This window comes from Arachis hypogaea, chromosome 5, assembly GCF_003086295.3.
Source record: "Arachis hypogaea cultivar Tifrunner chromosome 5, arahy.Tifrunner.gnm2.J5K5, whole genome shotgun sequence".
Lineage (NCBI taxonomy): Eukaryota > Viridiplantae > Streptophyta > Magnoliopsida > Fabales > Fabaceae > Arachis > Arachis hypogaea.
This window is the reverse complement of record NC_092040.1, coordinates 37512202-37540108: the sequence shown is the minus strand read 5'-3', so window position 1 is coordinate 37540108 and position 27907 is coordinate 37512202. Positions and strand designations below refer to the sequence as shown.

Below are 27907 nucleotides of genomic sequence, written 5' to 3'. Positions count from 1 at the left end.
GGAGGAAAGATGATTCTGCAAGCAGCCTACCTTTTGTGGCACATATGGAAAGCTAGAAACGCTCATATGTTTGAAGGCAAGGCTGAGCTCCCTATGCAGATCGTTGATGAAGCTTGGAAGCTAGACGAAGATTTTCGAAGAAGGGGAAGATAAGAGGAAAGTTATGTTCTGGTTCTTGTCTTGGCTGTGCCGCTGTGTGTTCATTTGGTGGGGTATCCCATAGACATTGCTGATGTATGAGGCCCATATTTGGACCCAATATTTTCATATCAATCAAATTTCCTATCTTAGTTAAAAAAAAAAAAAAACACGGAGGCAGCTAAAACCTAAAAGTAGAAGAGAGATGGAAGAGAATAACCGAGCAACGATTCTGGTGACAAACGACGACGGAATCGATGCTCCTGGCTTGCGAGCTTTGGTTCACTCTCTTGTCGCCACCAATCTCTTCAAAATTCAAGTTTGCGCTCCTGATAGGTCCGTTCAATCAATTGTTCAATTCATTTCATACTAACTTAGAATTAGAATTAGATGATGATGATTTTGCAGTGAGAAGTCAGCAGTTAGCCACAGCATCACTTGGCTCCACCCGATAGCTGCAAAGCAAGTACACATTGACGGAACCACCGCCTTCGCCGTCTCCGGTTCCAATATTCCGTTCCTTTATTCCTTCCTTTGAATCAGAATACACATCTGTCCTTTCTTCTCATAACCGTCTCTCTTTACGCAACGTGCAGGGACTCCTGCTGATTGTACTTCGCTCGGAATTTCAAAAGCACTCTTTCCTACGGTACCTGATCTGGTTGGTCACCCTCTCCCTTCTCATTTCAGACCTTTGTTGTTGTTTGTAAATTGTAAGCTATCATCATCGTCCATATTTTTCTTTATTGTATCCATTTACACAGGTAGTCAGTGGCATAAACAAGGGTAGCAACTGTGGCTATCACATGTATGTAACACTCTTCTCTTCCCAAACTGCACACTTTTATTCAATCTAATGGGCTCTCAGCTGCAAATCATTCATCTTTGCCAACCAAGTGAGGATGACTCGGAGGCAGTTTTCAAATCCCTTCTTAAAATTGGCATTTTCCATTTGATTGCAATTGATCTAACTGAAAGATGCCTAGTAGATGTAATTTACTCCATATGATCATTAACTCCCTGCAATTTGAGATGCACAAAATTATAATTTGCAAAGAAACTTAGATAACAACTATTGTTGCTTCAGGAGTTTTTAACTCCGTTAAGAAAGTGTTTTTCCCATGGCTGTACTAAGTATTTCCCTTTCTAGTGTTTACTCGGGCACTGTAGCAGGAGCTCGCGAGGCTTTTTTCAATGGTATACCTGCTATCTCTGTTTCATATGACTGGTATGTACGCTTCTATGGCTAAATTGCTTTATTTATCCTGGATATTTATTTCTAGGTGAAGTTTGCAACCATTTTGTTAGCTTATAATTGTAACGAGCTGCAGAATCAATGTCTAAACGTAATATTATTAAGGGTCAAGCATATTATGAGCTATTCCAATAATCTATGTTTTAACTTCTATGTCCTACTAAAATGAGCAACAACTTTTCATTTGATCATTTGGAGTCTGTGGTACGGGCAGGGTTAAGGGAAAGAGTAATGTACATGACTTCACTCTTGCTGCACAAGCATGCATACCTATCATAAGTGCTGTACTGGTTGAGATAAAGAACCAAAGCTTCCCTCAAAGATGTTTCTTGAATATAGATGTGCCAAACAATGCTGCTAATCATAAGGTTTGTTATGACAATCTTTGCAATATATGTTTCATATGCGACAAATGGTTAACATGTTATACTCTGCTAGTCTTATTTTTCTAGAAAGTTATATTTTTCTATAGTATCACAAATTTGGTTTGTTGTCCCTACAATTAAGTATGGTCCTTATTATTTTAGCACTTTTAGGTTTTTAGTTATGTAGTTGCTGATAGAAATTGTCCCTATTTTCATAAAGGATTGGACTCTGTAGTATAATTTATCTTGATTTTGATCCATGAATGATCAGAACCTATATATGATAAGAAATTATAGGAACCTATACTAAAATTGATATTATATGGACCAATATTTTATTAAACTTCTATCATAGAATCACTAATAACTAATTTGTGTTTTGTGCCTCTGAAAAGGGTTACAAGCTGACTAAGCAGGGTAATAGTATTGTAAGAATGGGATGGAAGCAGGTCACCTCTGAGACAGAAGAACGAAAAATGTCATCTGATATGACCAATATAGATACAGAAACACCTAAGGATACTTGCACATCATCTGTATCATCAGAACAACTTTTGTTTGCGAGAGAGGTGGGTTCTTTTCATTCTTTTCTCTCTTTTTATTTACTTCAAACTCTTGCTATTCACTTGTGGTAGGTTATCATCAAATACCACTTGATGAACTCCTCCCGTTGTTACAAGTTCTACACACCTTAGTGTTGTTCTTGAACATGATGTAATACTCTTAAGATTTTAACTATTTTAGGTAAGAGGCTATGTACTTGATCATGAGGATACAGATCACAAATCTCTACAGGAAGGATATGTAAGTATATAATAATAAATATAACTATATATCACATTTGTTGAATACAAATTGTGGCTGACATAGAAAGCAATTTCATTCTTTTTAGATTACTGTGACTCCCCTTGCTGCTCTCTCACCAGCGGAGGTCGATTGTCAGGCCTATTTTAGAGAATGGCTACAAAGTGTCACTGAACTCCCCTCTTCATCAGCTTTATAATCCTGTAAGATCTGTCATGTATTTGTAGTGTATATGACAGCTTCTATTGAAATATATACCTAGCAATTGTTGCATTTACATTTTCAGCATCCTTGCTGGTCAAGAATGAAGATGATTCTTCTGATTTGAATGGAAAATTTAGCCAGTGTTATGTAATGTGTTTAATAAAATAACTGAAACTGGCATTTGAGAATGCCGTGCCAAGCTGTTAAAAGTGATAAAAACTTCTAAGCCAGCATTTACTTGATAATCTCTAAATTGCAATCCTATATTACCCTTTATATTAGTCCATAGTGTCAGTTTGATTTCTCAATATGCTGCTAAATCAATTATTTAGATGCGAAGAAGTCCGGTTGCTCCAGTATTTTTTTTTTTTTGTCATTTGGCAATGAAGGCATTTCATCACATTTTGTTGCATGATTGAATGAATGAGGAAGCCCATTTTCGATAAGCTAAATTAGCCCATGAATCAATCATTATTCATGAATGAATATAAAAATCCCTCAATATATTACCTTCTCATCTATAGAGATGTCTTGTCACTGAAGATTTTGTATTTTGGCCAGTCATTGCAGTGTATTTAACTTTTGATTAGTGTTTCGATAAGAGAGTTTATGCTTATTTTTTTCATTATGTTCGTCTTGTTCTAGATATTCCTTTCTTCCCTTGCCCTGGCATAGTTTTCTATCGATCCTTATCACATTAAAAAAGGAGCTTGTTTCCATATTTTCATCTAATGTAACATAACACATAAATTGCTAATATGGGACAATTCTTAAACTCGGTCGAACACCATTGTCAACTTATATTATATTGATATAATTGTATATTGATATAATTGTAGATTGTGGATGACGACCTCTCCAACCTAACACTTAATAATAGGGTTGAATATATGCATGTGTGAATTCCATAATGCACGGCTGAATCCTCAAGTACATTAATGTTCTTTTTTCTCTCTCTCTCCCCCCCTCCCAAAAAATCTTAAAAGTTAAGTTATGCCTGTTATGGTGCCATAGCCCTACTATTTTATTCTTGTGAACTAAATCTGCCAATCCTATGTTAAGTATTGAAATTTTGAAAAGAACTTGTAATGTATTGAGTTAGCGAGGTCAATGGAGAATTTTTTGTGTGCTCTACGAACAAATGAATGCTCTTATTATGCGCCATTTATTTTGTTCCTTTTCAATCATGTGGAACATTTAACTAACTGGGTTGGTTGAGTGGTCAGTTCATTCGTCCGCTTAAACAAGTATTGGAGGTTCGACTCCTATCTTGTGCATGCAGCAACCCATTGGCCAGCGGCAGATCCTTAAATGGAGCTCAGATCCGCGACGGATTAGTCCTTAGTCTGTCGGGTTGGGGGATACCGTCGGAAAAAAAAAATCATGTGGAACATTTTGAGATTAATTTTCATTTTATTAATTTTTAAAATTTAAATTGAAAAAAGATAAACCTATAATGTTGATGTAATTAATAGATTAGAACAAGGATATTATCTTACTCTTTAAGCACTTAAGAATTTGGCTCGCCAATGACCTTTCATTCTTAAGCACGGGCATGCGGAATATTTCTGCTTAAAATATAAAACCAGTCCTAGATTCAGGTATTGGTGTTTCCAGGTTTATCAGTGCCCACAATGGATTTGATTCAAAACAAGTGTTGGAAATAAATGTTGTCCTCCCCTTTTTTGGTTATTAAGGCTAGCTAGATGAGTTTGATCCCCATTAGTTTTCCATTCTATGTTTTATTTAAAAAAATAAAATAAACTTTCGTACGGATATAAGTTTCTGTCTAGAAGAATATTGCATTCTACATTTAATTAATCACAACTTATTGTAGAATGAATAGAACACTTTTCAGTATCTGCCTTCTTTTATTATCAGTTTATTCCAAGTTCAACACAACTTTGTACACAGTTGTTCTTGTAAAATATATATTTAATATTTTAGTTGTGCTATCCATTCCTTGGCTTTCATAAGTCAACTTTAATAGGGAAAAATGGGAAATGAAGGAACAAATGACCATCTCAACTGTTCCACGTAGACAGCTTACCAATAAATAAAATTAAAAAGAAAACTTATTGATGATCTTTTTCTTTTAAAGTAAAGAGAGAGGAATTCAATTCCTCTTACCCACCCTCAAAGTTTATGCACCATTAAAAATATGCGAGAAAAAAACAAGTGTTGGACTGTTGATAAGCACTTAGAAATTAGAATGCTTTATAAAAGATGGAAAAAAAAAGTAAAAGAAAAGAAAGAAAAGAGTGTGTATGAACATTGATAAATACTTTATGTACATTATTATTACGATCCTCTTCTAAGTTCCGTTTTGTTCATAGCCTTTATTTTTTGGATGGCAAAGAAGCTGAATTTGATTCCACCAGTATTGACCAGAGGACGTGCACGTCTTCATAGGGGCAAGATTTCACATCTTCATACAGAATGTATATCCCTCTTCCTGAAATAATAATAATGTTCACCAAAAATGTTTGAGGAAATGGGAATTAAGAAGTACACACATGCAGCTAAGTGTGTTGAGATTTGAGAAAGACTTTTCCAGAATTCAGATGAATACAGCTATGCATTTTGTTGCTGCATAGAAGAATATGCTGCATCTCATTGAGTGTTTCAATAATAGCAACTTATTATGCAAAAAAGAATGTGAAAACATGGATAATAATGCAGATATGGAAAGTGAAAATGGATAGCGTACCCTTGTTTTGAGTGGTGGAATGCATCCTGAACCAAAGCTTCTTGAGTGGAGAGAAGAGGGAGTGGAGCCACCCCATTTGGTGAAGAGGGTGTGTGGCTCATGCAAATGAGAGGAATAACCTCTATAATAATACCCTTTGCTTAAACAAGGGTGGAGATAGATAAATTGATTTACCTTTAATGTTTTGGGACACTTTGACAATCTCATGAAACTCACATTTGTTGCTGGTACATTGTCACTTTCAAAGCTTTTAATCCTTATAGTAGAAGAAGAAAGCACTCCACCAATGAGCTCTGCCTCTCACACTTTAAAAAACAAAAAAGAAAAGAAGCTTCTCTTGGCATCCATTTTCCTCCTTTACCTAAAGAGTGGCTTCTGGCTGAAGACAAAGTCTTATGTTTTCACCATCATTTGGCGCATATGTTGCACAAACTAGGAAGGTTTCCTATTTCCTAATTGACACATGGATTGGATTGGATCCTCTTCTCCCCTCTTGCATTTCAAGCAAGTACAATCTCCCTTTTTAGGAGTCTCTGAGAAGCTTCACAACCCTATTTGTCCACCTGTTCCACTAGGGTGCCTTCCAAGAGTAGACACATTTTGTGGAGCTATTCTTTGGCTGACTCAGATTTGACACGTCACTCCCATCCATGTACCTTTTTTCTCTCTTTCTTGCTCTTCACTGAATCTAAGGATGTTAAAATGGTTGGTATGCTCCAATTATCATGCTAAGGAACACACATCACTAGTCAATATGAGATATCTCATATCTTCAATATATATTTTTTTAAGTACATTTCTTTAATTATTGAATTATAATTTTTTTATTATGTCATATATTGTGTTCAGTTTGGATAAACAATTTAATTAAATTTCTTTTGAAAAGTACTGCGACGGATTAGTTTTTGGTCTGTCGGGCCAAAGGATACTGTGGGAAATCCAAATTTTTTTTTTTGTAAAGTTAATGAGCTATAGCTTAAATGACATAGTCTCTTCATACTCATTAAATAGGTTACAGGTTTGAATCTCTCTATCTTTGGTAAAAAAAAAATTATTTTAAAAAATAGCTTAAACAATAAATGCTTAGATTAAAAGTAACTTATAAATAAGTTATTTTGTGTTTGATTTTTTAGTTTTAAAAGTGCTTATTTTAAAAGAAATATGATAAAAAAAATTATTATTAGAGAAGTCATTTTTTTTAACTTTTCTATAAGCACTTAAATAGCTTTTTAAAAAGCCACAATTTAATTTTAAAAATTACACCAGATATTAATATTATTATTTTTCATAACTCAAAAACTCAAAATAATTTTTAAAACTTTTCAAACGGATCAAAATACAACTTAATAGAATAAAACTAAACCTATATGGGTATATTATATATTCGGTAATTTAATTTAACTATTTCAATTTAATTAATTATATTAATATTGATGGCGTAAGAAACTATTAATCTCCGGTAATTACCAATTAGTTTGGAGTGAATCCATATAACAATTTGGGCTTACATATATAACCATTTGGGCTCGATTATCAGTCCAAATACCCATTGACTCATGTTTTTTGTAGTTCATTAAGAAGTGGGTTAACGTGGAAGCTTATTAAGCCCAATCATGCCTTTTTTGTTCATTAGTAAATCAACATGTTTGTCGTCACTATGTTTTCTAATTATTATTAAGAGTACAAGTGTAAGAGTACTAGTACTAGTGGACAATGGGAAGAAAATGGTGGGTGTGTCAGGGTGGAAAGAAGAAGCGCACGGAGAAGCAACGAAGAAGGATTAAGAAATGGAGGATCGGAGGGTGAAGAGTGTAGAGCATTGAATAGGGGGTGGTCAAATGAATAAAAAGCTGCACTTAAAGTTGAAACAAATTAAAGAAATTGTGGTACCACATACAAAACGGAACTTCGATAATAACAGCTTCCTCAGATTTCCCTTTCATGCTCTGATCTGCCTCGCAGTCCCATGATTCATTTAATTTGATTATGTAATATCTATTTGTTGTGTTCCAATTAATTGCTCTTGCAATGTCTGACTTTTTTTTATTTTTCATTCTTGTTTTATGTTCAATATTGTCTTCGTCTCTTGAAAGGTAAAACTAAACCCAACAACTCCTAGGAACTGTGATATAGTAGTAGTTGATTAGTGTAGGTGAATTAACTCTAGTTAGCTATCATCAACGATAAATAACAACTCACATATATAAAATTTAGTTGAGAACTGTTATTTAACATATTTAATTAAATTTTTATTTAACGCTTCTCAACTATGAACTTCACTTATAAATAACTATACGTAAGTTTTCACCTTAACAATAACAAATATTATCATTGTTTTAATGTGTCCGTTTATGGATAAAGCAGAAAAAGAAAAAGGGAGGCGGCGGGGTCCATGGAAGGAGATCGATCACTTGCTCACTGAAATGTGAACACATAAACACAAATTACAGTTAAAAGGGAAAAAGAGTATTGGGGTGGGCTCTAATAATAGAACGTATAACGTGCTTTCTTTTCTAACGGTTGGTTTAGAACACACCTCTTTTGCCTCTGCACTTCACTTGAGTCCCCCCAAATAAAGTCAAAAGTGTTTTCTTCTTCTTTTTTCTTTTTTTTTTCAATTTAAAACATTAAACTGATATCAATTTGACAATTTTGGTCATCCATCATCATCAGTTGTTTCATGCGCCACTTAAGTCCAATTTCCAGTTCATACATCAACCACCGTGATACTTTATTATGCAAAACGTTTATCATCACCCTCACAACATCTATCCCCTTTAATTTTTTTTCTTTTCCTTTTTTTTCCTAAAGAAAAGCATTGTTATTAAACAAATCCATATGTGTATGTGTGAGTGTGAGGGGGCTGTATGCCATTAAAATAATCTTGCCATATATATGCATGCAAAATTAGAGTATATAAGTTTCAAGAATTTAATTTCTTTTCTTGAATATTGAAACTTTTTATATGAATAAAAAAGCCTATCTTTGATCGACATACATGAATTTCACCGTTAAAATGTGACACTTATAAATAATGCAGTTTAGCATTTTGGAAATGAAAATGCCATCCATCACAAAGTTTAGAGTCAGTAAACGCGAGAGATGTATATTGATATGGCTGTTACAATCCAAGCGGTATAAGACTTACTTGAATTCTAGCGGCATTAAAGGTTCGTTTAGAAAGGTTTAAAAGTAAATTTTTTGAGTTTTTTATTTATAAAAAGTAGTAATATTAATGTCTGGTACAATTTTTAAAATTAAATTGTAATTTTTTAAGAAACTATTTAAGAATTTATAAAGAAGTTAAAAAAATGGCTTCTGTCGTAATACTACTATTTTTTATCACATTTATATAAATAAGCACTTTTAAAATTAAAAATCCAACACACAAAATAACTTATTTATAAACTATTTTTAATATAGTCATTTATTGTTTAAGTTATTTTGTCAAAAAGGAATTTAATTAAGTTGTTTACTCAAATTGGGCCTAATTTAAATATCGAAGTGGCTTTTGTAAATACACTCCCCTTTATTCGCACTCTCCGTGACGTGATATTTCTCTGAACAAAGAGTTTGAATATTTCAAGTCTATAATCTGGGTAGGAAGCAACAACTCGGCGTTAACTCTTAAGGATCGTGTTACGTCCAGATTACACACCCAAAAACATATATGTTCATGGAGATTTTTTCTTTCTTCCAAAGGTATTATTACTTTCTTATTAGTTCATTCTTTCAGTTAACATAAACTAGTTGCATAAGAAATTATTGTAGTTAAGTTAATATCTATTCCTTTTTTTTTCGTGAAAAATCTTGATGGCATCGTGCTTTACATTCAAAATTGTAGGAATGGAAATGATTGACGAGGTTTTAGCTTAGACAAGACATGAACGACCTTTTAAGCTTTAATAATTAATTAGTTACCGTTTCATATATTATAATGTGCTTTACGGCTGTTCTTTGAGTTTGAAACTTCCTTTTTGGAGTTCTTAATACTCAGTTTATATATAGTAGTTTTACTATTTGTTTTTAGACATTCAACGGGAGAAGTGTCCATGTATCCGTAGAAAATAAACAAAAATGTTATTCGTATATTAAAATCAGCCATTAAAATTAGTCACTAATATATTTGTATATAAATATATTTATACTTTAATTTATTTTTAATATATATTTATATTTTAACATATATTTTATATTAGTAACTGATTTTAATATACACATATTATAATCATAAAATAAAACCTGGCTTATTTATATTTTGTCAATTAAAAATCATCAAATAGCACTCGGACCATTATTAACGAAAAGTAAATATTTAATTTAATCTCCTTTTATTTTGTTAAAGAATAAGCCGATTTTTATCTAAAAAGGTAAAATATTTTGACTCCTAACAGAATACGACTTTTTTATTAAAAAAGTCATTAAATAGAAATAAAAATCAACATATTTGTAGTTTATAGAATTTTAAATTTCATAAAATTATTTTTAACATCTATTATCATTACAACTATCATCTTTTTTATTATTATCGTTATAATTTCTACCTCAATTACTTTAATTATACAATTATATTGTATTATTATCATTATCTCGTCTACTACCATTAACACTAATAACAAAACTATCAACATCACCAACATCACTATTATTCTCTTTTCTCATTTCTTATGCAACATTATTTTTTTTTGAAAGATTTTTATATTATAATTATTTTTTCTTCTTGTAATATCATTTTTTATAATATTTCTTTCTCCTTTAACCACTGCTGATAACGGAATTTTTTAAAAATAAATTTATTAATAGTTTATAAAAATTTAAAATTTCTATAAACTATAAATAATTTTCACAAAATTAATTTTTGTTATTGTTTAATAAATTTTTTAATGAAAAAATTATATTGTTTCAAAAGAATAATTTTATTAGGGACCAATATATCTTTTTTTTACAGAAATCATTTGTCCTTAAAAAATAATAGAAAAAGACTAAGTTAGGTGTTTATTTATAAAAATAGTGTTCATATATTAAAAACAAAACATAAAGATATATTATTATGGTAATATTAAAAAGATAAAAAAAGTCTAAATTTATCTTATTTAATATTTATTAATTATTATTATAATTAATAAATACTAAATAAAATAAATTTAGGTTATTTTGACTTTTTTTTTTCTTAAATATTATTGACACATGGAACGGAGCTAGGTTAGAGACATTGGGGCCTAAAAGTAAATTTATTAGGTATATAAAGTTAATTTCATAAAAGAAAAGGGAGAACCAAAATTAGAAGTTAGGGGAGGGCTAAACTTAAAATTAGATATAACTTGAAAGATCATTGCACAAGTATCTGACAAATTATATATAACTATATTTTACGATGTGTTTATAATAACATTATCACGTTCAATTTCTAACTTAATCATTGACGATTGGTTGTAACCACTTTTAGTTAAATTATACAAGTGAAGAGTGTTAGGGACAGCAGATTTTGTGATTTGTAGTCATCAATTAGCCATATTTATCTATATAATAAATTTCGACAAGTTTTTCAACCAAAACCTTTCTTTCAAATATCATCGAAATATTGATTGATTTATATTTATTATCCCATCAATAGCCAAGTGAGTGTTAATTAAATTTCAAATTTTCCTTGTTGTTTGTAGGGTATGATTTATCACTTTGCAGGTGGGGGAACATGCACCATAACATGCATATTTTGTCCCAGAATGCGTCCTATAATAATATTCCTCCACCGAACATATATCAACTCTAAAAAAATTTCTGTCGATTTCAATCTTTAGGACAATAAAAACTAGGCCACCTATAAGTCCTTCACCCAGAGCATTTGGAAAGTTACTTATTATTTGTACAACTTACCATCCTCCTTCTAGCAAAATCACTATTACTATGTATGTGTGAGCCTCAGCACAAAAGCGAATTTAAAAAGTGTAATGATTCAATCATGATGTGGGTGTTCTAGCTAAAAGGGTGGCGTTCATGTAATGTTATATGCATTGGCCTAAGCCCAAGGAGGGAAGCAGAGACCGTGCATGCTCTTTCAAAATTTGAAATCATATAATATGATATATGTGTAACATTTTATTTTATTTTATTTTCCTTAAGTTGGGGTTGTGCTGTGTAACAAGAGAAACCAAGTTTAGTACAATTGGGCCACGTGGCTGAATTTGAAGCCAAAAGTCGTCCCTTTTAGCTCAACTAAGCCAACCTGACCCAAAAGCATATTGTTGTGATAAATTTTATACTTAATCAGGACTTAAATACAAATGAGTAATAAGGTCTCAACTTGACTATTTGTTTCAACAAAACAATGATAATCGTATGAGAGACAAGAGTACAGAATCTATTTAATGTTTGAATGAGGACAAATGAAACCGCATTCACACTAAATTCCAATCCAGCATTAATTTCTATAATTTAACCATTTAAGGACCATGAATAATTAGCCTTGGGAGACCCAACTTAATTACAACCCTAAATACCGTTTTGGCTTGGTTAATAGCTTTGCTTCATCACTGTTTCCTTTTATTAACCTGTTTCTAATTGGTTTTCTTTTAACTTTTTATGCTGCTTAATTATTTAATTGACTTATATTATATATATATTGACTTAGGTTCTCGAAAGTAGGAATCCGGCTTCACACTTCCAGAATTTTGCTACAGTATTAAACAAATGCAAAAGGTTGAGATATGTATAGAGAAGTGAAAGTTTAAAAGAAGAGGTTAATTAAGAAGATCGAGGTAAGAAAGATTTGTTACTCAATTTGACATGTAGAGAATGTCTTAAGCATGCATCATTTATATATTTCTCTTTCTTTAGTTGACCTCTCTTGTGGGTCGTTGCCAGGGGCGGAGTTAGGTACAAGCAAGGGGGGGCAATGGCCCCCCTAATTTTAATTTTTTACATGTAAATTATATATAAATTTCAGTTTAGTCCCCTTAAAATTTTATTTTAGTCTTATTTTATTGTGTAAATATTTTTTGCCCCCCTCCAATATTTTTTCTAGCTCCGCCCCTGGTCGTTGCCGTAAAGACAACGGAGCTTGGACTTCTATAAATTATAAATGGACTTCATTATTACTACTATGGGGAATTATTATGTTATTATTTTTAATATGGAATTTAACCGTTGAAACACCAGGGTTTGGGGGTTTTTATGGTGAGTTGACCATCCTGCTTGAAATAGAATAACTGAGTCCTATATAAACTGTGAATGCTAATCATCATTGTATTAATAGATTTGGAGAATACATCAAGGTTAAGATTTATACATGCAATACACAACATTGATAGTACAAGATTTTTTTTTTCGTTTCGCATATCATATGTATATTTTACTATTATATTATTATATAGTAAAAATTCATATACAGTTTGTTTTTACATAAAACTGATAATTAAAAATTATTAGATAAAATTTAATTAAATTTATTAAATTATTAAAGGATTCTTAAATATCAATTTTATAGAAAGGCAATTACCTATAAATTTTTATTTTATTATACCTAAAAATATTTAATAATAAACAACTCCGCTTATGTTACACTTGGAGTACATAACCGGTCTTAAACCCGGATAAAAGAGGAGAATTGTGTTAGGCTTTCAACAGCCAACATAAAAACTTAGTTGAATTTTCATGACATAGATAAAGACATTATTACGCTAAAGTTAGGTCGTTCTCTGGATGCAACGCGCTATATAGCTTGCGTACAATGTCAAATGAGTAAGAGCCGCTGCATCGATGTTCGGGTGTAGTGTTAAATGAGCAAGGGTTCCCACATTTTTTTTAACGGACGAGGGTAAATAAGCTAGTTCACAAAGAAAAAGGTAAAATAAAGGTTGGAGCAACAGAATGTTGAGATTTGGGACATAGAATATAGGCACTCCAAAAGGAAAATCTATGGAGGTGGTGGATACTATGAAGAGGAGGAAGATTAATATCATGTGCCTACAAGAAACAAAATGGGTTGGTGCGAAAGTTAGAGAGTTGGATACACCTGGGTTAAAACTTTGGTATACTAGAAAGGTGAAGAATAGGAATGAGATAGGTATTATCGTGGATAAGTAGTGGAAGAAGAACGTAGTGAATGTCAAGAGAGTGGGTAATCGAATCATCTCTATCAAACTTGTGGTGGAATGAGGTATTTTTCATGTGATTAGCGTCTATACACCGCAAGTGAGTTTGGACGAGCAACACAAGATAAGATTTTGTGAGGATCTAGAGAGTTTAGTCCAAGACATATCTTCGGGAGATAAATTTTTCTTAAGAGGAGATTTAAATGGCCATGTTAAAAGAGAAGTGATTGAGTATGGAAGTATTCACAGAGGCTATGATTTCGGGGTGGTTAATACCGAGGGTAAAACTATTTTGGACATTTCCTTACCTTTTGTCTCATCGCAAATACATGTTTTAAAAAAAGAGACGAACATCTTATAACCTATATGAGTGGCATGACAAGCTCTCAAATTGACTTCTTGAAGAGAGTCGATCGAAAATTTTGCACTAATTGTAAAATTATTCCGAGAGATAGTTTAACAACACACATAGGATGCTCATTATGGATTTTTGCATTGAGAAAAAGTTGAGAAAAAAATATCATACGAAGAACTCAAGGACGAGGTAGTGGCAGATGAAAGGTGGAGAACAAAGATGCTTCCTAAGACTGGTAGGAGAAGAGGCAAAGTAGGAAGGAGATAGAAGTACAGAGACGATGTAGAGAGAGATGGCAGAAGTTATTAGAAGAACATCAAAAGAAAGTTTTAGTGAATTTAGAAGGATAGGACCAAGAAACAAGGAATAATCCTGGTGGTGGAATGCGAGTGTACAAAAAAAGATAAAGGTAAAAAAAGAGTGCTTTAAAGAGTGGCCTTAGTGCCGCAATGCAAATAATTGAAAAAAATATAAGGCAGCTAAAGAGACAAAAGTGGTTGTAAGCTAAGTGAAGTAAGAACAAGAGCATATGAGGGTCTCTACTAGTTTTTAGACACAAAGGAAGGAGAAAAAGGAATATATAGAATCGCAAATAGCCGTGAAAGAAGAACGAGAGACTTGGATCAGGTTAAGTGCACAAAGGATAAAAATGGAGAGGTTTTGGTTCAACATGAGAAGATCAATGAAAGGTGGACGAGATACTTCTATGAATTATTTAATGAAGGATAGAAGACTCTTCCGAGCCTTGGTTGGTTATGCACGAGTGAAAAAGATCAAAATTTCGACTACTATTGAAGGATTCGAGACTTCGAGGTAAAAGAGGCTCTAAAATAGATGAAAAATGGCAGGCCAGTAGGATCCGATAATATTCCGATTGAAGTTTAGATGGGCCTTGGAAAGAAAGGCAGATCCACCAGTGAAGCTACATACCTATTAAGAAGGATAATATAGAGGTATCCTAGTAATAAAATAGATCTACATATAGTATTTATTGATTTGAAAAAAGCGTACGATAGGGTGACAAGGGAGGTCTTATGGAAGGTTTTGGAAAGGAAGAGAGTAAGGATCGCATATATTCGTATAATAAAAGACATGTATGATAGGGCTACAACTAGTGTGAAGATTCAAGGTATAGTAACAGAGGAATTTTTCATACCTTTTCATATTAGTTTTGGAAATACTCACATAACATATCCAAGAGCTTATGCCATGATGCATGTTTTTTGCCGATGATATCGTCCTTATAGGAGAGTCAAGAGAAAACCTAAATAAGAAGTTGGATTTATGGAGAGACGCTCTATAAGTGTATGGTCTGCGCATAAGCTGTAGTAAGACGAAATATATGGAATGTAAGTTCGGCCGCCGAAGAGAAAACCATAATACAGAGGTGAATATTGGAGAAAACATTCAAAGAAAAGTTAAAAGTTTTAAGTATTTTAGGTGCATCATACAAAATAATGGAGAGATTGAACAAGATATAAATCATAGGATCCAAGCAGATTGGTCAAAATGGTGAAGTGCGTCTATTTTATATGTGACAAAAAATGCCTTTAAAATTTAAAGGTAAATTCTATCGCACTGCTATCAGACCGGCTATAATTTATGGTACAGAGTGTTGGACGGCCAAAGGAGAGCATGAACATAAGTTAAAGTATGGCAGAGATGAAGATGTTGAGATGGATAAGTGGTCATACACGATTAGATAGAATAAAGAACGAAAATATAAGAGAGAGAGTTGTAGTAGCACCTATTGTGGAAAAGATGGTAGAATCGCGTTTCAGGTGAGTTGGACATGTAAGAAGAAAACTGATAGAGTACATAGCCAAGAAGGTGGATGAAATGGAAGATGAATAAGGGATGAAAAATAGAGGAAGACTTAGGATGACTATTTATGAAGTGATCAAACGAGATTTATATGTAAACAATTTTTTTATAGACATAATATATGATAGAGTTCAATAACATCGTTTGATTTATATAGCTTATTCACCTAATAGAATTTTGACTATTTTTTTTATTAAATAGAATAAATTTTAACTATTTTATTTTTTAATTTTTAACATGATCGTATTATATTATATATATTGGCTCAGTTCCAATGCATGTCCCATGTGGCAAAATGGTATGGCGGTGTAGAAATGAATCTTGTAACGTGTGAACAAATGTGAGCTTTGATACGGAAAAATAACTAGCTTGATATGTATAAATTGTCCCACCAATAATTGATTGATGCAAGTGGACATTAATAACATTGAAGTTTACCATTCATGAACGAACCTAGCTAGTTATACATATTAACAATGATAGCAAACCTCCTATTCATTATTCTTAATAATTAAAAGAATCAAATATGTGTCTCACCTCAAATTCAGAAAAAGCTAATGAAAGAAACCGGTCAAATGAATAATAATCCGAATCTCAGTTGTATGTACGTAGAATAGCTCTCTCCGATCCATATATAATTGCTTATCATCTTATGCATGAACTTGGAGACAAGAGAAACTATATTGAGGAACTTGACTAACACCATATATAGATAGAGATATAAGAATAAAACAAAAACCGAGGCTGATCAAGATAATAAGCATGACATTCACACTAACACTACTGTTCAATTAGGTGTTTAAAACAGTTGAATAATGCAGAAAAGCGAAGAAGGTGAAAAGTGAATATTATTTGTTTGTGGAAATTTACGAGAAACAAACAAATCAAGCAAGAGCGTACATGCATGCATGGGTGATGAAACATGAACTTTGAATTTCGTAGCACGGTAAGCAAAACCAAATAGAGGGTTTGGCTGTTTTCCATTTATAAACAAACAACATTAGTCACTGTTGTTTCAGAGGCTAAGGAAAATCAAAATGTGTTTGTAAATCAAAATAGGTTAGTGGTTATCCCGCAAAATCCGTTCACGTGCTGATTATTACTGATCTCATGAGTAACATACACCTCTACATACTACGTACATACATGATACATATACATATACATACCAAATGGATTCATGATATGTTTAGAAAGAAAGAAGAGAGCATGGCATGCCATGTCACTGTGCGCAGCATTTCCCACATGATGCATAGCAACACAGTTGACAGTTCCCCTCTTTCGTGCATAATAATTGAACTGTCAATATGAAAAGTCAATGCCACTTTGCCATACATACATTATTCATGTTTCCAAATCTTATACACCAATTTTTTATTGTGTCAACTATATATCAATTGCGCATGTATTCCCTTTTAAATAATTATTGTTATAAAAACACACATGAATTAATATTACTTAATTTTAAAAAAATAAACATTCATTTAGAGTAAAAAAAAGAGAGAATAAATTAGAAGAAAAGAAGTGTGATTAAGTAGGCGTTTTCCGTTAAGAAAAGGTGTCGGGGCATGATTGCAGTGGTGACCCATATATTTCATGAGATTGACCAAAAAAAGCAGTGTTTTTGAACAGAGAGAGAGAGTAGTTGGTTTCAATTTCTCGATATTTTGCATGCGGAAGCAATTAAGCCCTCTCCTTTTGCTTGATATATAACGCCGTTACATACCGTCGTTTTCCTATATATACACTACACACTCCCTCCACTTCCTTTAGCTTTGCTTTATTTATTCATTCATTCATTCAACTTTCTCTTTCTCTCTCTCTCTCTCTCTCTCTCTCTCTCTGCTTTAATTTGTGTTGGCGTGAAGCAGAAGTCTGGTATATTAGCTCTCTCTCTTTCTCTGTCTCTGTTGTTGGAGATCCGTAGCTTCATTATAATCATTGTATTGTATGATCTTCTCTGGAAAAGATACATGGGGAAGAAAGAGCAGCAGCAGAAGCAGAGAGACACAGCAAAAGTTGAAGCGGTTCTTGAGCTCATCAGAAAACAAACCCAACTCACTGTTAAGCAGGTACCTATATACCAACCAACTCTAATTTATAAAATCTTCATCGAAATGCATGATTCATTTAACTAATTAATACAGGAGAAGTTCTGCAACTATGCTTGTGTGGAACGCTTTCTGAAACAAAAGGGTGATAATGTCAAACGAGCTGCCAAGCAACTCAAGTCTTGCCTTTCTTGGAGAGACTCCATAGGCACCGGTACATATTATTCTCTTCTTTCTGCAAAGCTTCTTAACCGTTATCATCAATTTTCTGTTGTTTGAAATTTTAATATCTGTTTCCTTGAATTAAGGCTTAAAAGTAAATGCAGGGCCATTTCTCCCAATCATTAAAGTCACCCTCTTCTTCCATACTCGTCTCTTTCTTTTTCAACTTATTCATTGATTTAGTTTTTCCTTTTCTTTTTTCTGTGTCTTTTCTATTGGAAACAGAGAATTTGATAGCAGATGAATTCTCAGCTGAACTGGCTGATGGTTTGGCTTATGTGGCTGGCCATGACGACCAATCCAGGCCAGTTATGGTAATTGATTTCAGCACCCATGTTGGTTCGGTTCGACATAGTTTCTTTGATTTTCTAGTTAATGACTTGAGTTAATTGGTATAACAGATTTTTCGGATAAAGCAGGACTACCAAAAGATACATTCTCAAAAATGGTAAGACATGAGACTTCCAAAAAACCAAGAAAAATGAGGCTCTTTTGATGAGTTAGTTTCTAACACGATTTGTTTTGAAATTTTGAAGGCTTACTCGGTTGTTGGTGTTCACAATAGAGGTAGCCATTTCGGTGATGCCTAAAAACGCAGAACAATTTGTGATTTTGTTGGATGCAAGTAAGTCCAGCCAGAAATAACATATAATAGTATCCGGAGTGAGGATCTAGGCTCCTATTATATATCGGGAATTGCACTAATATTCTGTCTCACAATTGGTTCTCCTGAAATGTAATTAAGATTTGTTAAGTAAAAGAGTTAATAGTTGATGGATGGTTGCGCAGGCTTTTACAGATCCGCATCTGCTTTTATGAACTTGCTGCTGGCAGCGCTGAAAATAGTGGGCGACTACTACCCAGGCAGACTCTATAAAGCATTTGTCATAGACCCTCCTTCTCTCTTTGCTTACATCTGGAAGGTAACTAACATTCATATCACCATTTTTCCAATTTCAAAATATATAATCTTCATGCATTATGCTTTATGCATACTCCTCTATTGTGTTTGACCATTTACGATCAATGTCAATGGACCACCATCCTGCTCTGTTTTTAAGGATGCCCCACAATCCAAATCCACATGTCTTCCTTTTCAAACCCAACTAATAATTGAAATACTGAAATAGTATCCTGTTTTCAACACAAACATGGGCATAATATAATTGTACATGAGAAACATTTATCATATGATTCCTGTGATTGCGGGTGCAGGGTGTTCGTGCCTTCGTGGAGCTATCAGCAGCGACCACGGTGGTATCATCGTTGGATTACGAAGAGTCGCTGGAATACAACGACTTCGCAGCATATCACCCGCGAGCCTCGTCCCTCCGATTCGACCATTCCACGATCCAATCAACGGCCAAGGTTGGCTCATGCTCCTCCTCGCGCTTCGCCTTCACCGTCTCCCAATCATTTGACTCACTCAAGCCGTGGTACCTCAGCATGGCAGACACGTCAGCAACCAAAGTTGGGCCCACCAGCCCATCTCCTATGATGGGCCAGGCCCGCATCTCCCCACTCAATGCTCGCTCCTTCTCATTTGCATCTCCAGCTTCCAGGACGCCACGTGGCGACGCCGCCAGGCTCGCCAGGAAGTCGCTGTTCCCGTCGACGCCTCTGCCGCAGCGCGTGACGCCGAGAGATCCGAGCGTGAAGGCGGCGATGCCACGAACTCCGCGGGCGTCGTTTCTGCAGTCGCCGGCGACGTTCTTCCGGAGAGAGGGACACGTGAGCAGAGGAGAGAAGTGCCGGGAATCGTTCGTGGCTTACTTGAAGTTCTACCGTAGACCCTACGACGAGATGGTGTACAGGTCAAAGATGCGACCCCCACTGGGTGGACTCATCTCCATCGTCTCTCCTCACATCAGGCGCCGCCACGTGTCACTCTCTCAACGATACTGACCTGAATCAAACAGAGTTTCACATCGTTGCTCTCTTCTTTTTCATTTTTCTTTCGCGAAAGTAAAAAGTATATAGTGTATTTTGATGAATTGAATTAGTAGCTAATAATTCATTAATTAAATTTGCTCAATTCCATGTGTGCGTGCGTGTGTGTGTTCTTCTTCATGCATTGCATTCAATTAAATGAAACGACCAAGTGCTTAGTGGAGTGTGAAATAGTAATTAAGAGTTGGTGTGTGTATGCCTGGGAAGAAGGTAACGTGGTCGAAACGCCGAACCCTCCCTGCTTTGGAAATCTTACGGTGGGAAATGCAAGTACAACTAAGTAGGTTAAGATAATTACCAAATCGTTGAAAATGAGCAGCGTTGATGTTTGTAAATAATTTTAAATTGATGCTTTATTTGGAATCGTTGGAGGAGTTATTCGTTGAACAATCCAACAAAAGCAAAGAACAAATTTGAAAACTTTGATATTGTATCGTTGTGGTTGTTTTATGTTACTCGTCGACTCACACGAGAGTTGGTACTTGGTTGGAATATGTGTCTGATTTTGCTGTCTGAGAAGTCAAAGAGAAAGAGGGTGAGGTAACTTGGAACTTCTTCGTGACTTCGTATTATTGAGAAGTGGGAAATCGCAGTGTGCAAGGAAATTTTGATGCACTTGTCGTATAGCAATCAAGGCTTGCGTTACTCCAACTTGGACTAGATTATAGTATTAGAACACTCGCCTATTCTGAGAAGGCCTTTGCAGTTTTGCTCAATAGCGCTCATCAATATGGACAAATCCTATTCTAGTCCCATTATCGGAACTTGGATTATGATGTTTGTTTCCTTATGGATTTCCAAGTGATTAGTGTCCTTTTTTCCCTTCCTTTTTTTAGAGTATGGAGGTGGTGAGAGATCACTCTGTTTCTTCTTCAAGTTCTTTTGAACCCAAAATACATATGTTGGGGACATCCACTTGAATAGCAACATATACACTCCTTAAGACCTTAATTGGTGCAATACTTTCCGTGTATTACGTACCGAACCGGCCCATTTCACTACTAATTATGAGAGTTCTAGATTATATATATGTAGTGCTAAAAAGAACCATATGAGAAAGTGTTCCTGCTAAATTATGTAGTCCAAACAGTAAGTAGCGGAAAAGATCGTCCAATCAAATAACTAAGTTAAAGGTCTCGAGTGCTCTACTGCTAAAAAAATTCAGAATGGAGAATGCTGCGTCTAGCTTTTTTGTAAAAGTAGTCCACCAGAGACATCGGTAGCTTTGAAACCATTCTAACTTAAAATATAAATCACTATACATAGTTAAAACTTACTCATTTGTATCATTTAACAATAAAAAATATTATATATACACATAAAAAATTAATCATCATATATTTTGTATTTTAATATATACACAAATAACTTATTACTGACTAATTTGTTTGGCCGATTAATTAAAGAGTTCAGATAAGGATAAAAGAACTTGGATAAAAACTCAGCACATCAGAACAGGGAATAAGACAAGGATGGTGTGTAGTCACTAAACCATGCAACTTAATTTGTATTTACATACACAACTAGGTGATCCTTATTTCCAAAGGAACCAGTCCGGAACTAAAGGCTTTATATATGACACGTATTATGGGGATTATTATTGATTTTATTTACATAACTTTTCAAGTACCAACCACATACACTATGGAGTTACATAACTTGTATTGCCTGAAACACATGAAAACAACGCAGCTAAAATGGTACAAGGATGTTTATCATTTTATGCCTTCTTCTGGATAGTAACCAAATCCAATGTAGCACCATAGTTTCTATTCAGGGCCTCAGCACACCAACCATGTCCATCTTCCACTGTAGGCATCCTCACTTCCATAACAGGAATTGCAGGCTGGCGTGATCCAGGCATCACAACACCGGCTAAAACTCGCAGCACATTCGCCGCATCAATGTCCATGCACACATTGATTTCAGGCACTCCTTTCGGCGCAGCCGGTATTCCCATTATCTTGAAATACCCCAACAAGTGATTTTCTTCTGCCTTATTCCCCTCACCTTCATACACAAGGATCAATGCCTCAGTTTGATTGTCATGAACAGTAGTGAAAACGAGCTCCTTCCTTGCAGGCATTGTAGTATTCCTGGGAATTACAGGGACAAAATTGTTTCCATCAGCTCGAATTCCGATTGCCAGAGGTGTGGCCTGAATGGTTAACAAGTCTAAGTTCCCAAAGGGATCATTGATGCCTGAAGCAACCGCTCCTTCCACCGCTGCACCACAAACTGCAGCTTCCAAAGGATTCATACCTTTGTAAAGTTCCTTTACCTTACAGATGTTAGTAACAAGATTCTTCACCCTTGGGATATAAGAACATCCACCAACTATGATCACATCATTTACATCCTCAACTTCTACTCTTGCATCCTGCAAACACTGAATAATTAAGGTTTCGCACTTCTCGAACACGCTCCTATTTACTTCCTCAAACTCCTCCCTATCAACAACCTTGCTTATCTTCACCCCATTTCCCAAGTCTACATCAACCTGGACATTGTTGTCGGAGGAAAGCCGGTGAATTGCGTCCTGGGTTGCAACCCGAAGCAATGCCATTGATTCGATTTCTTTGACCCCATGACTCTTGAATATGTTTTCAGAATCAGGCAAGAGATGACGCATCATATTTTGAAGCAAGTCTTCTCCACCAATTGTACTTCCAGCCAAGGCTTTTATCTGAGAAACTCCTCCAGCAGTAGCTGTCACAGCAACATCACAATAACCAGCACCCATGTTGAAAATGAGAGCAATTTTCTCACTTCCACTGCCCATATTCTCATGAGAAGCCTGCTGTTGGTGCTGTGCGTATAGCAAAGCCACGGCTGTTGGTTCGGGCATCAGCCTGAGCACATGAAGGCCAGCCATTGCGCAAGCACGCTCGATGCGCGTAAGCTGAAATCGACTGAATGAAACAGGAATTGTAAGAACCACATTCCTTATTGGCCTTTTCAGCTGAGCTTCAGCCAGTGCTCTTAATTCCACCAGAAATATTGCCAGCACTTCTTCCGGAGTGGTGGATCTCCACATATCGTTCACCAATGCAGCAATAAACGGGCGAACACCAATGTCCAATGTCTGCACCAGAAATGGGAGATTCTTGCTTGCATGGACAACAGGGTCAGTGTCAACTCTGCCGATCAAGCGTTTCATGTTAAAAACTGTGGCTCCGGACAACAACTCACCCTCGTGGGAGAGTTGACTGCTGACTCCACCGGAAGGGATGTCATCTTTGAAGGTTACATATGATCTCATAATCTTCTGGTTCCTTGTGTTCTTCAAAAGCTCCACTCGGGAACCATTCCACACTGCAATACTGCATTGTGATGTGCCAATGTCAATTCCAATTGCTATTTCGGGTAAAGTATATGTTTTTTCCTCTCCGGTAGTCTCGCTGTCGGATGCGACGGTATATGCAGGTTCTGCCATCCTGCAATTAACAATGTTGATGGAGTTAGCAGACACAACTCAGAAAAATTTACATAACTAACAACACTCTATGTCTCTCTGTCTCTATGACACCCTGCACTTTCTGCAGCTATCATCAATTTGATTGCATCTAAAGTTGAGCACCCCCAGTCATTCAATTAACTTGATCGATGCTTAGGGAGGAAACAACACAGAGCTATCACTACTCGTTGACATTTAGTTGTGTAATTATTGACTATGTTAGCAGAGATCACTAGTTATTAGACACGAATAATTCGCCATTCTTGAGAACAATTACGGACCCGAGTTTAGTTGAATCAAGTGAAAACAAAAGCACATAGCATGCACCATGGAAATTAAATGTTGCATATGGATTTTATTAACGCAGGAGATTATCTAATTTGCTTTGTTTTGGAGCTCAGTGCTTAACATAGAAGAAAAATGAAAAGAAAACGAAAATGTACTAGAACTAGAGCCGTGAATGGATAACAAATAAGAATAAGGAGTAGAGAGTACCTTGATTAAGAAAACTGATGAGAGGGAAGAGGGAGGTGAATGAAGCCAATGAAGCCAACCTGAAGCTGAGTGAAGAGAAGTATGTGTCCCAAAAAGAATTAAGCAAATGCGAGAAAGAACCAGAAGCTGCGAGAAATGGTGTCATGGCCAACACAGGTGCTCCACTTCTAGACCTTACTGGAACACTCAAGTTTCCAGTTTTGGTGCTTTATGCCATTATTATTCAAATTATTTTTAAATTCCCCTAAATTTTTTATTTATTTTGGGCTTTGTTTATCGTAAACAAAGAAGCCCATCAACACGGTAGTAGTAATCAGGCCAGAAGCCCAGAAGTTTCCAGATAACGTGGCAACTGGCAGCTACGCAAATTTGGTGTTTCATGGTTCTGGACACTTGTCTTTCATCTCCCCAAGTAACTAACAAAACAAAAAATAACAGCGGGTTTCGACTTTCAAGTTTCAACCGCACTTCTAAGTAACACACTAATATGAATTTTTTGTTTAATTAAAATAAAACAAAAGAATTCGTGTTTTATTGGATTATCTCAATTCTCAATTTATACAAATCCCTCTAAATGTTCATACTTCATAAAGCTGATTTAACAAAATAATAATTATACAGTCTTTTAATACGTAAAAATGGTATTAAGATAGTTTATTTTACAATAAACACCCTGCCACAACTTACTAGATACATTGTACAAAACATATTTTTATTCTTGAATCGGTGAAGCCTCGAATGATTTATCGGTTGTTATTGTGCTGCCACAAGTTAAGCTAGTTGCATACTTGCGTCGATTGAATTGTATAATGTTAACAACTAACTAGGAGGAACTTGGGTTGTATTATGTTTATCGTTTGACTTAGAATGTTGCTATTGGTTCAATCTGATGATCACCCTTATTTTCTCTTCCCTCAATTCTTGCTAGGACCCAAACATGCATTCAAGTCCATCTCTGTTAATATGCTCCCGTGCCCTGTTGATTTTAGTCTATTTATTCTTTCCTTTGAAAAGAAAAAATCAAAGCATTATTTAGAATGAGAATAATGATGGTGTTAGCTGATATAAGTGCCACTTCAGCCTAAATATTTATAAGTTAGTGAATAATTAGTTAAAAAGTAATTAATTTACTATAGTTAGATATTTGTTAGTGTACGTTAGAATTAGCCATAGTTAATTGAGCATAGTTAGTCTGATGTATAAATAATTAAATACTACATTGTAATATTCTTACAAGTGTGACTTTCTATTATTCTTGAGCAACTAATCTTCATTCACTTCCATATTTTTCTCTTAAATCATTCTTCTCTCACACCTTTTTCCACTTGTGCAACCTCCTCCCAACTCCAGAATTTATCATGGTGCGATAAGTGTGGAGGTTGCGAGTGTGACGAAAATTTGAGTTAGCAAAGGAGAAAAGAAGTTGTTGTTGAGGTTGCGAATGAGGAACAAATAGCGAGTCCAGGTGCGATGTCGATGGAGAATGAGTTCTGCGCCGGTGAATTTTAGAAATTTACAAGATTCATGAATAAGTTTTTCAAATTTCAAGAATTTCAAAGAAAAATGGATCGATTTCCAATGAGGAGCAGAAGTTCGATCTTGGATCCAGAAAGCCCCATCTACTTGCATCCAGGTGAGAATCCTGGTAATCCCATAGTTAATGTGATTTTAAATACCTACAATTACCATTCTTGGCTAGAGCAATGAGATTGGCACTAAAACCATAGAATAAATTAGCATTTATTGATGGATCTTTACCGAAACCTGATGAATCGGATGTGAGTTTCTTAGCTTGGGAAAAATGTAATATCTATGGTAGCATTTGTTTTTGGAGATAGGACAGAGACATGGACAGCACATCTTTAAAAAGTGTTTGGAAACAAAGGCATGGACAATGAACATATTGTCTACGAGACAATTTTTTATACTTTTGTGTCCACTCTTTTACGAAGGACAATGATAGATATGGGATTTGGAAGAGAGACATAGACTTTTTGTTTTATGAATTTTTTTTTGTCCATAGATATTTTTTATTATTCCAGTATTACCTCTTCTTATTTTTCCTAATTTGCGTTGTTCTCAGAAAGGTACTTTTTTCTCCATACTCTTTCTCTATCTCTACGTTCTCCTTCTTTCTTTTTTTTTGAGGTACTATCTCCTTTTTTAGAAATTTTTATTGGGTTGGATAATTTATTTTTTTCTTATCGTTTTTACTTCAATATCATTTTAATATTGTATTATATTATTTGATTTGTAATAAAAATAATAACAAAAATAATTAGTCTTGAGACTTTTGAAAGATAAATATTATAAAGGAAAAATTGATCTTTTAAAATGCTAAAAAATCATTTATAAGTTATAATTGATTTTATATAATTTAAAGAAAAATCAATTTTTTGAAAAGAAAAATCATTTTTTAGATTAAAAAAATTGGTTTTCTAAATAAAAATAGATTTTTATGTGCAAAAATTATTTTTTTCATGTAAAAACGGATTCCTCTTTAAAACTAATTTTGTATTTAAAATTAATTTGACTTATTAACCTATATTAGTAGTGTAACTGAGAAAGGGTAGCTATTAGCTACATTTGATATGATAAGTATGTGGTGTGACCCCTGTTTGTATATATAGCAGAGAAAACCTCTTGTAAACATACTTTTCTAATACAATTCCAAAAAAGTATTTTCTCTTCTAATTTCATTTCCTCTCACTGAAAACCTAATATGGTATCAAGAGCCACAAGATCAAGTTCTTGATCATGGCCTTCCTCATTTCTGCTTCATTCTCAACAAAACAACCTCTCATTCCCATCGCTGAAAAGCTTGATGACACCAATTTCAACACATGGCGCCATCAAGCATGGCTCATAATTCAAAATCTTTCAATGGAGACTCATCTTGATTGGGCTAATGTTACATAACTTCTATCATGTTAAGATTGGGCACTTTCTCTGTTAGTGAGGTAGAATCCTTTCTTCAAGCGTATGATGATATGCTTGATGGATTCAAGACTCCATCCTTATCAATTCCCATGGAAAACTTCACACAAGCTTTCTTGCCGTCATCAACTAGAGGAATGGGTGCAAGACGAGGTCGTGGTGGTGGTAAATTCTAAAGGGGTGGTCGAAGCTCATGACAACCTCTAAGAACAAACTGCCAAATTTGTGGCAGGGTAGGTCATGCAGCATGGAACTGCTACCATCGCTTTGATCGGCAGTTCCAACCAAACCCACCACGTCCCACTATTCCACCACAATTTCCTTTTTCCAATACATGCCCTCCATCACCTTCTGCATCATTCCATCAGCCACAAGCATATATGTCTATAACATTCTCCATTGGAGACTCATCCTGGTATGCTGACTCAAGAGCATCGCATCAAGTCACTGCCGACCCCAACAATTTGCTCTCTCATTCTCCAAGCAATCTTGATCATGAGCAACTTTTTGTAGGTAATGGTGCAGGTATTTCTATTCATAAATCTGGTTCCTCTTTTCTCGTTAATAAAAATAACAATCTTGGTTTTAAATTGACAAATTTATTATATGTTCCAACAATCACACAAAATTTACTCAGTGTTTCGAAATTTGCTCAAGAAAATGGTGTTTTCTTTAAATTTTGGCCTTATCATTGTATCATTCGTGATCAGGTAACTCGGGTCCCTCTTCTTTAGGGAATCACTAAGAATGGCATCTATACATTTGATGATCTTTATGTGCCAAAATCAGTTTCTCTGTCTGAAATCCAATTGCATAATAACTCTCATACTGTTGCTACAAATTTTTCTTCTTCTATAATTTTTCATTGTAATTCAAACAACTCTAAGCATAGTTTAAGCAATCACAATACTGCTTTAACAGCAACTTGTACAAGTGTTCATGATGTAGAAATTTGGTACAAACGATTGGACCACACTTCAATGAATAATCTCTTTTGTGTTCTTAAACAATGTGATATTTTTTTACCTACAAAACCAGCTCATTCTAAAA

The 27907-nt window shown here is 34.6% G+C and overlaps 3 protein-coding genes across 3 annotated transcripts; 2 read left to right on the top strand and 1 right to left on the bottom strand.

Annotated features, from left to right (window-relative positions):
* The first annotated feature begins 332 nt into the window (after positions 1-332).
* LOC112801265 (uncharacterized) lies at positions 333-3011 on the top strand. The gene is made up of 9 exons (XM_025843902.3): positions 333-474; positions 547-641; positions 735-799; positions 903-946; positions 1289-1366; positions 1608-1761; positions 2154-2327; positions 2503-2562; positions 2651-3011. Exons 1-9 carry the CDS (start codon positions 344-346, stop codon positions 2759-2761), a joined length of 912 nt encoding a protein of 303 aa, XP_025699687.1. The 5' UTR covers positions 333-343; the 3' UTR covers positions 2762-3011.
* Positions 3012-17513: 14502 nt separating this feature from the next.
* On the top strand, positions 17514-20053 carry LOC112801263 (uncharacterized). Its single transcript, XM_025843900.2, has 8 exons — positions 17514-17623; positions 17715-17817; positions 17893-18010; positions 18244-18332; positions 18420-18466; positions 18555-18643; positions 18808-18941; positions 19234-20053. Exons 2-8 carry the CDS (start codon positions 17719-17721, stop codon positions 19921-19923), a joined length of 1266 nt encoding a protein of 421 aa, XP_025699685.1. The 5' UTR covers positions 17514-17623; positions 17715-17718; the 3' UTR covers positions 19924-20053.
* A 1377-nt stretch (positions 20054-21430) lies between these two features.
* On the bottom strand, positions 21431-24104 carry LOC112801262 (heat shock 70 kDa protein 8). Its single transcript, XM_025843899.2, has 2 exons — positions 23921-24104; positions 21431-23405 (listed from the first exon to the last, which is right to left on the bottom strand). The coding sequence occupies exon 2, from the start codon at positions 23402-23404 to the stop codon at positions 21689-21691; it is 1716 nt and encodes a 571-aa protein (XP_025699684.1). The 5' UTR covers position 23405; positions 23921-24104; the 3' UTR covers positions 21431-21688.
* Between the last annotated feature and the right edge of the window lie 3803 nt (positions 24105-27907).

What these genes read in the sequence shown, in the direction of transcription:
- LOC112801265 (XM_025843902.3), top strand. Translation starts at nt 344, where the DNA reads ATGGAAGAGAATAACCGAGCAACGATTCTGGTGACAAACGACGACGGA. An exon ending in ATCTCTGTTTCATATGACTG is followed by an intron (nt 1,367 to 1,607) that starts GTATGTACGCTT and finishes TGGTACGGGCAG; the next exon opens with GGTTAAGGGAAAGAGTAATG. An exon ending in ACAATGCTGCTAATCATAAG is followed by an intron (nt 1,762 to 2,153) that starts GTTTGTTATGAC and finishes GCCTCTGAAAAG; the next exon opens with GGTTACAAGCTGACTAAGCA.
- LOC112801262 (XM_025843899.2), bottom strand. Translation starts at nt 23,404, where the DNA reads ATGGCAGAACCTGCATATACCGTCGCATCCGACAGCGAGACTACCGGA.
- LOC112801263 (XM_025843900.2), top strand. Translation starts at nt 17,719, where the DNA reads ATGGGGAAGAAAGAGCAGCAGCAGAAGCAGAGAGACACAGCAAAAGTT. An exon ending in CCCAACTCACTGTTAAGCAG is followed by an intron (nt 17,818 to 17,892) that starts GTACCTATATAC and finishes TAATTAATACAG; the next exon opens with GAGAAGTTCTGCAACTATGC. An exon ending in TCTTTGCTTACATCTGGAAG is followed by an intron (nt 18,942 to 19,233) that starts GTAACTAACATT and finishes TTGCGGGTGCAG; the next exon opens with GGTGTTCGTGCCTTCGTGGA.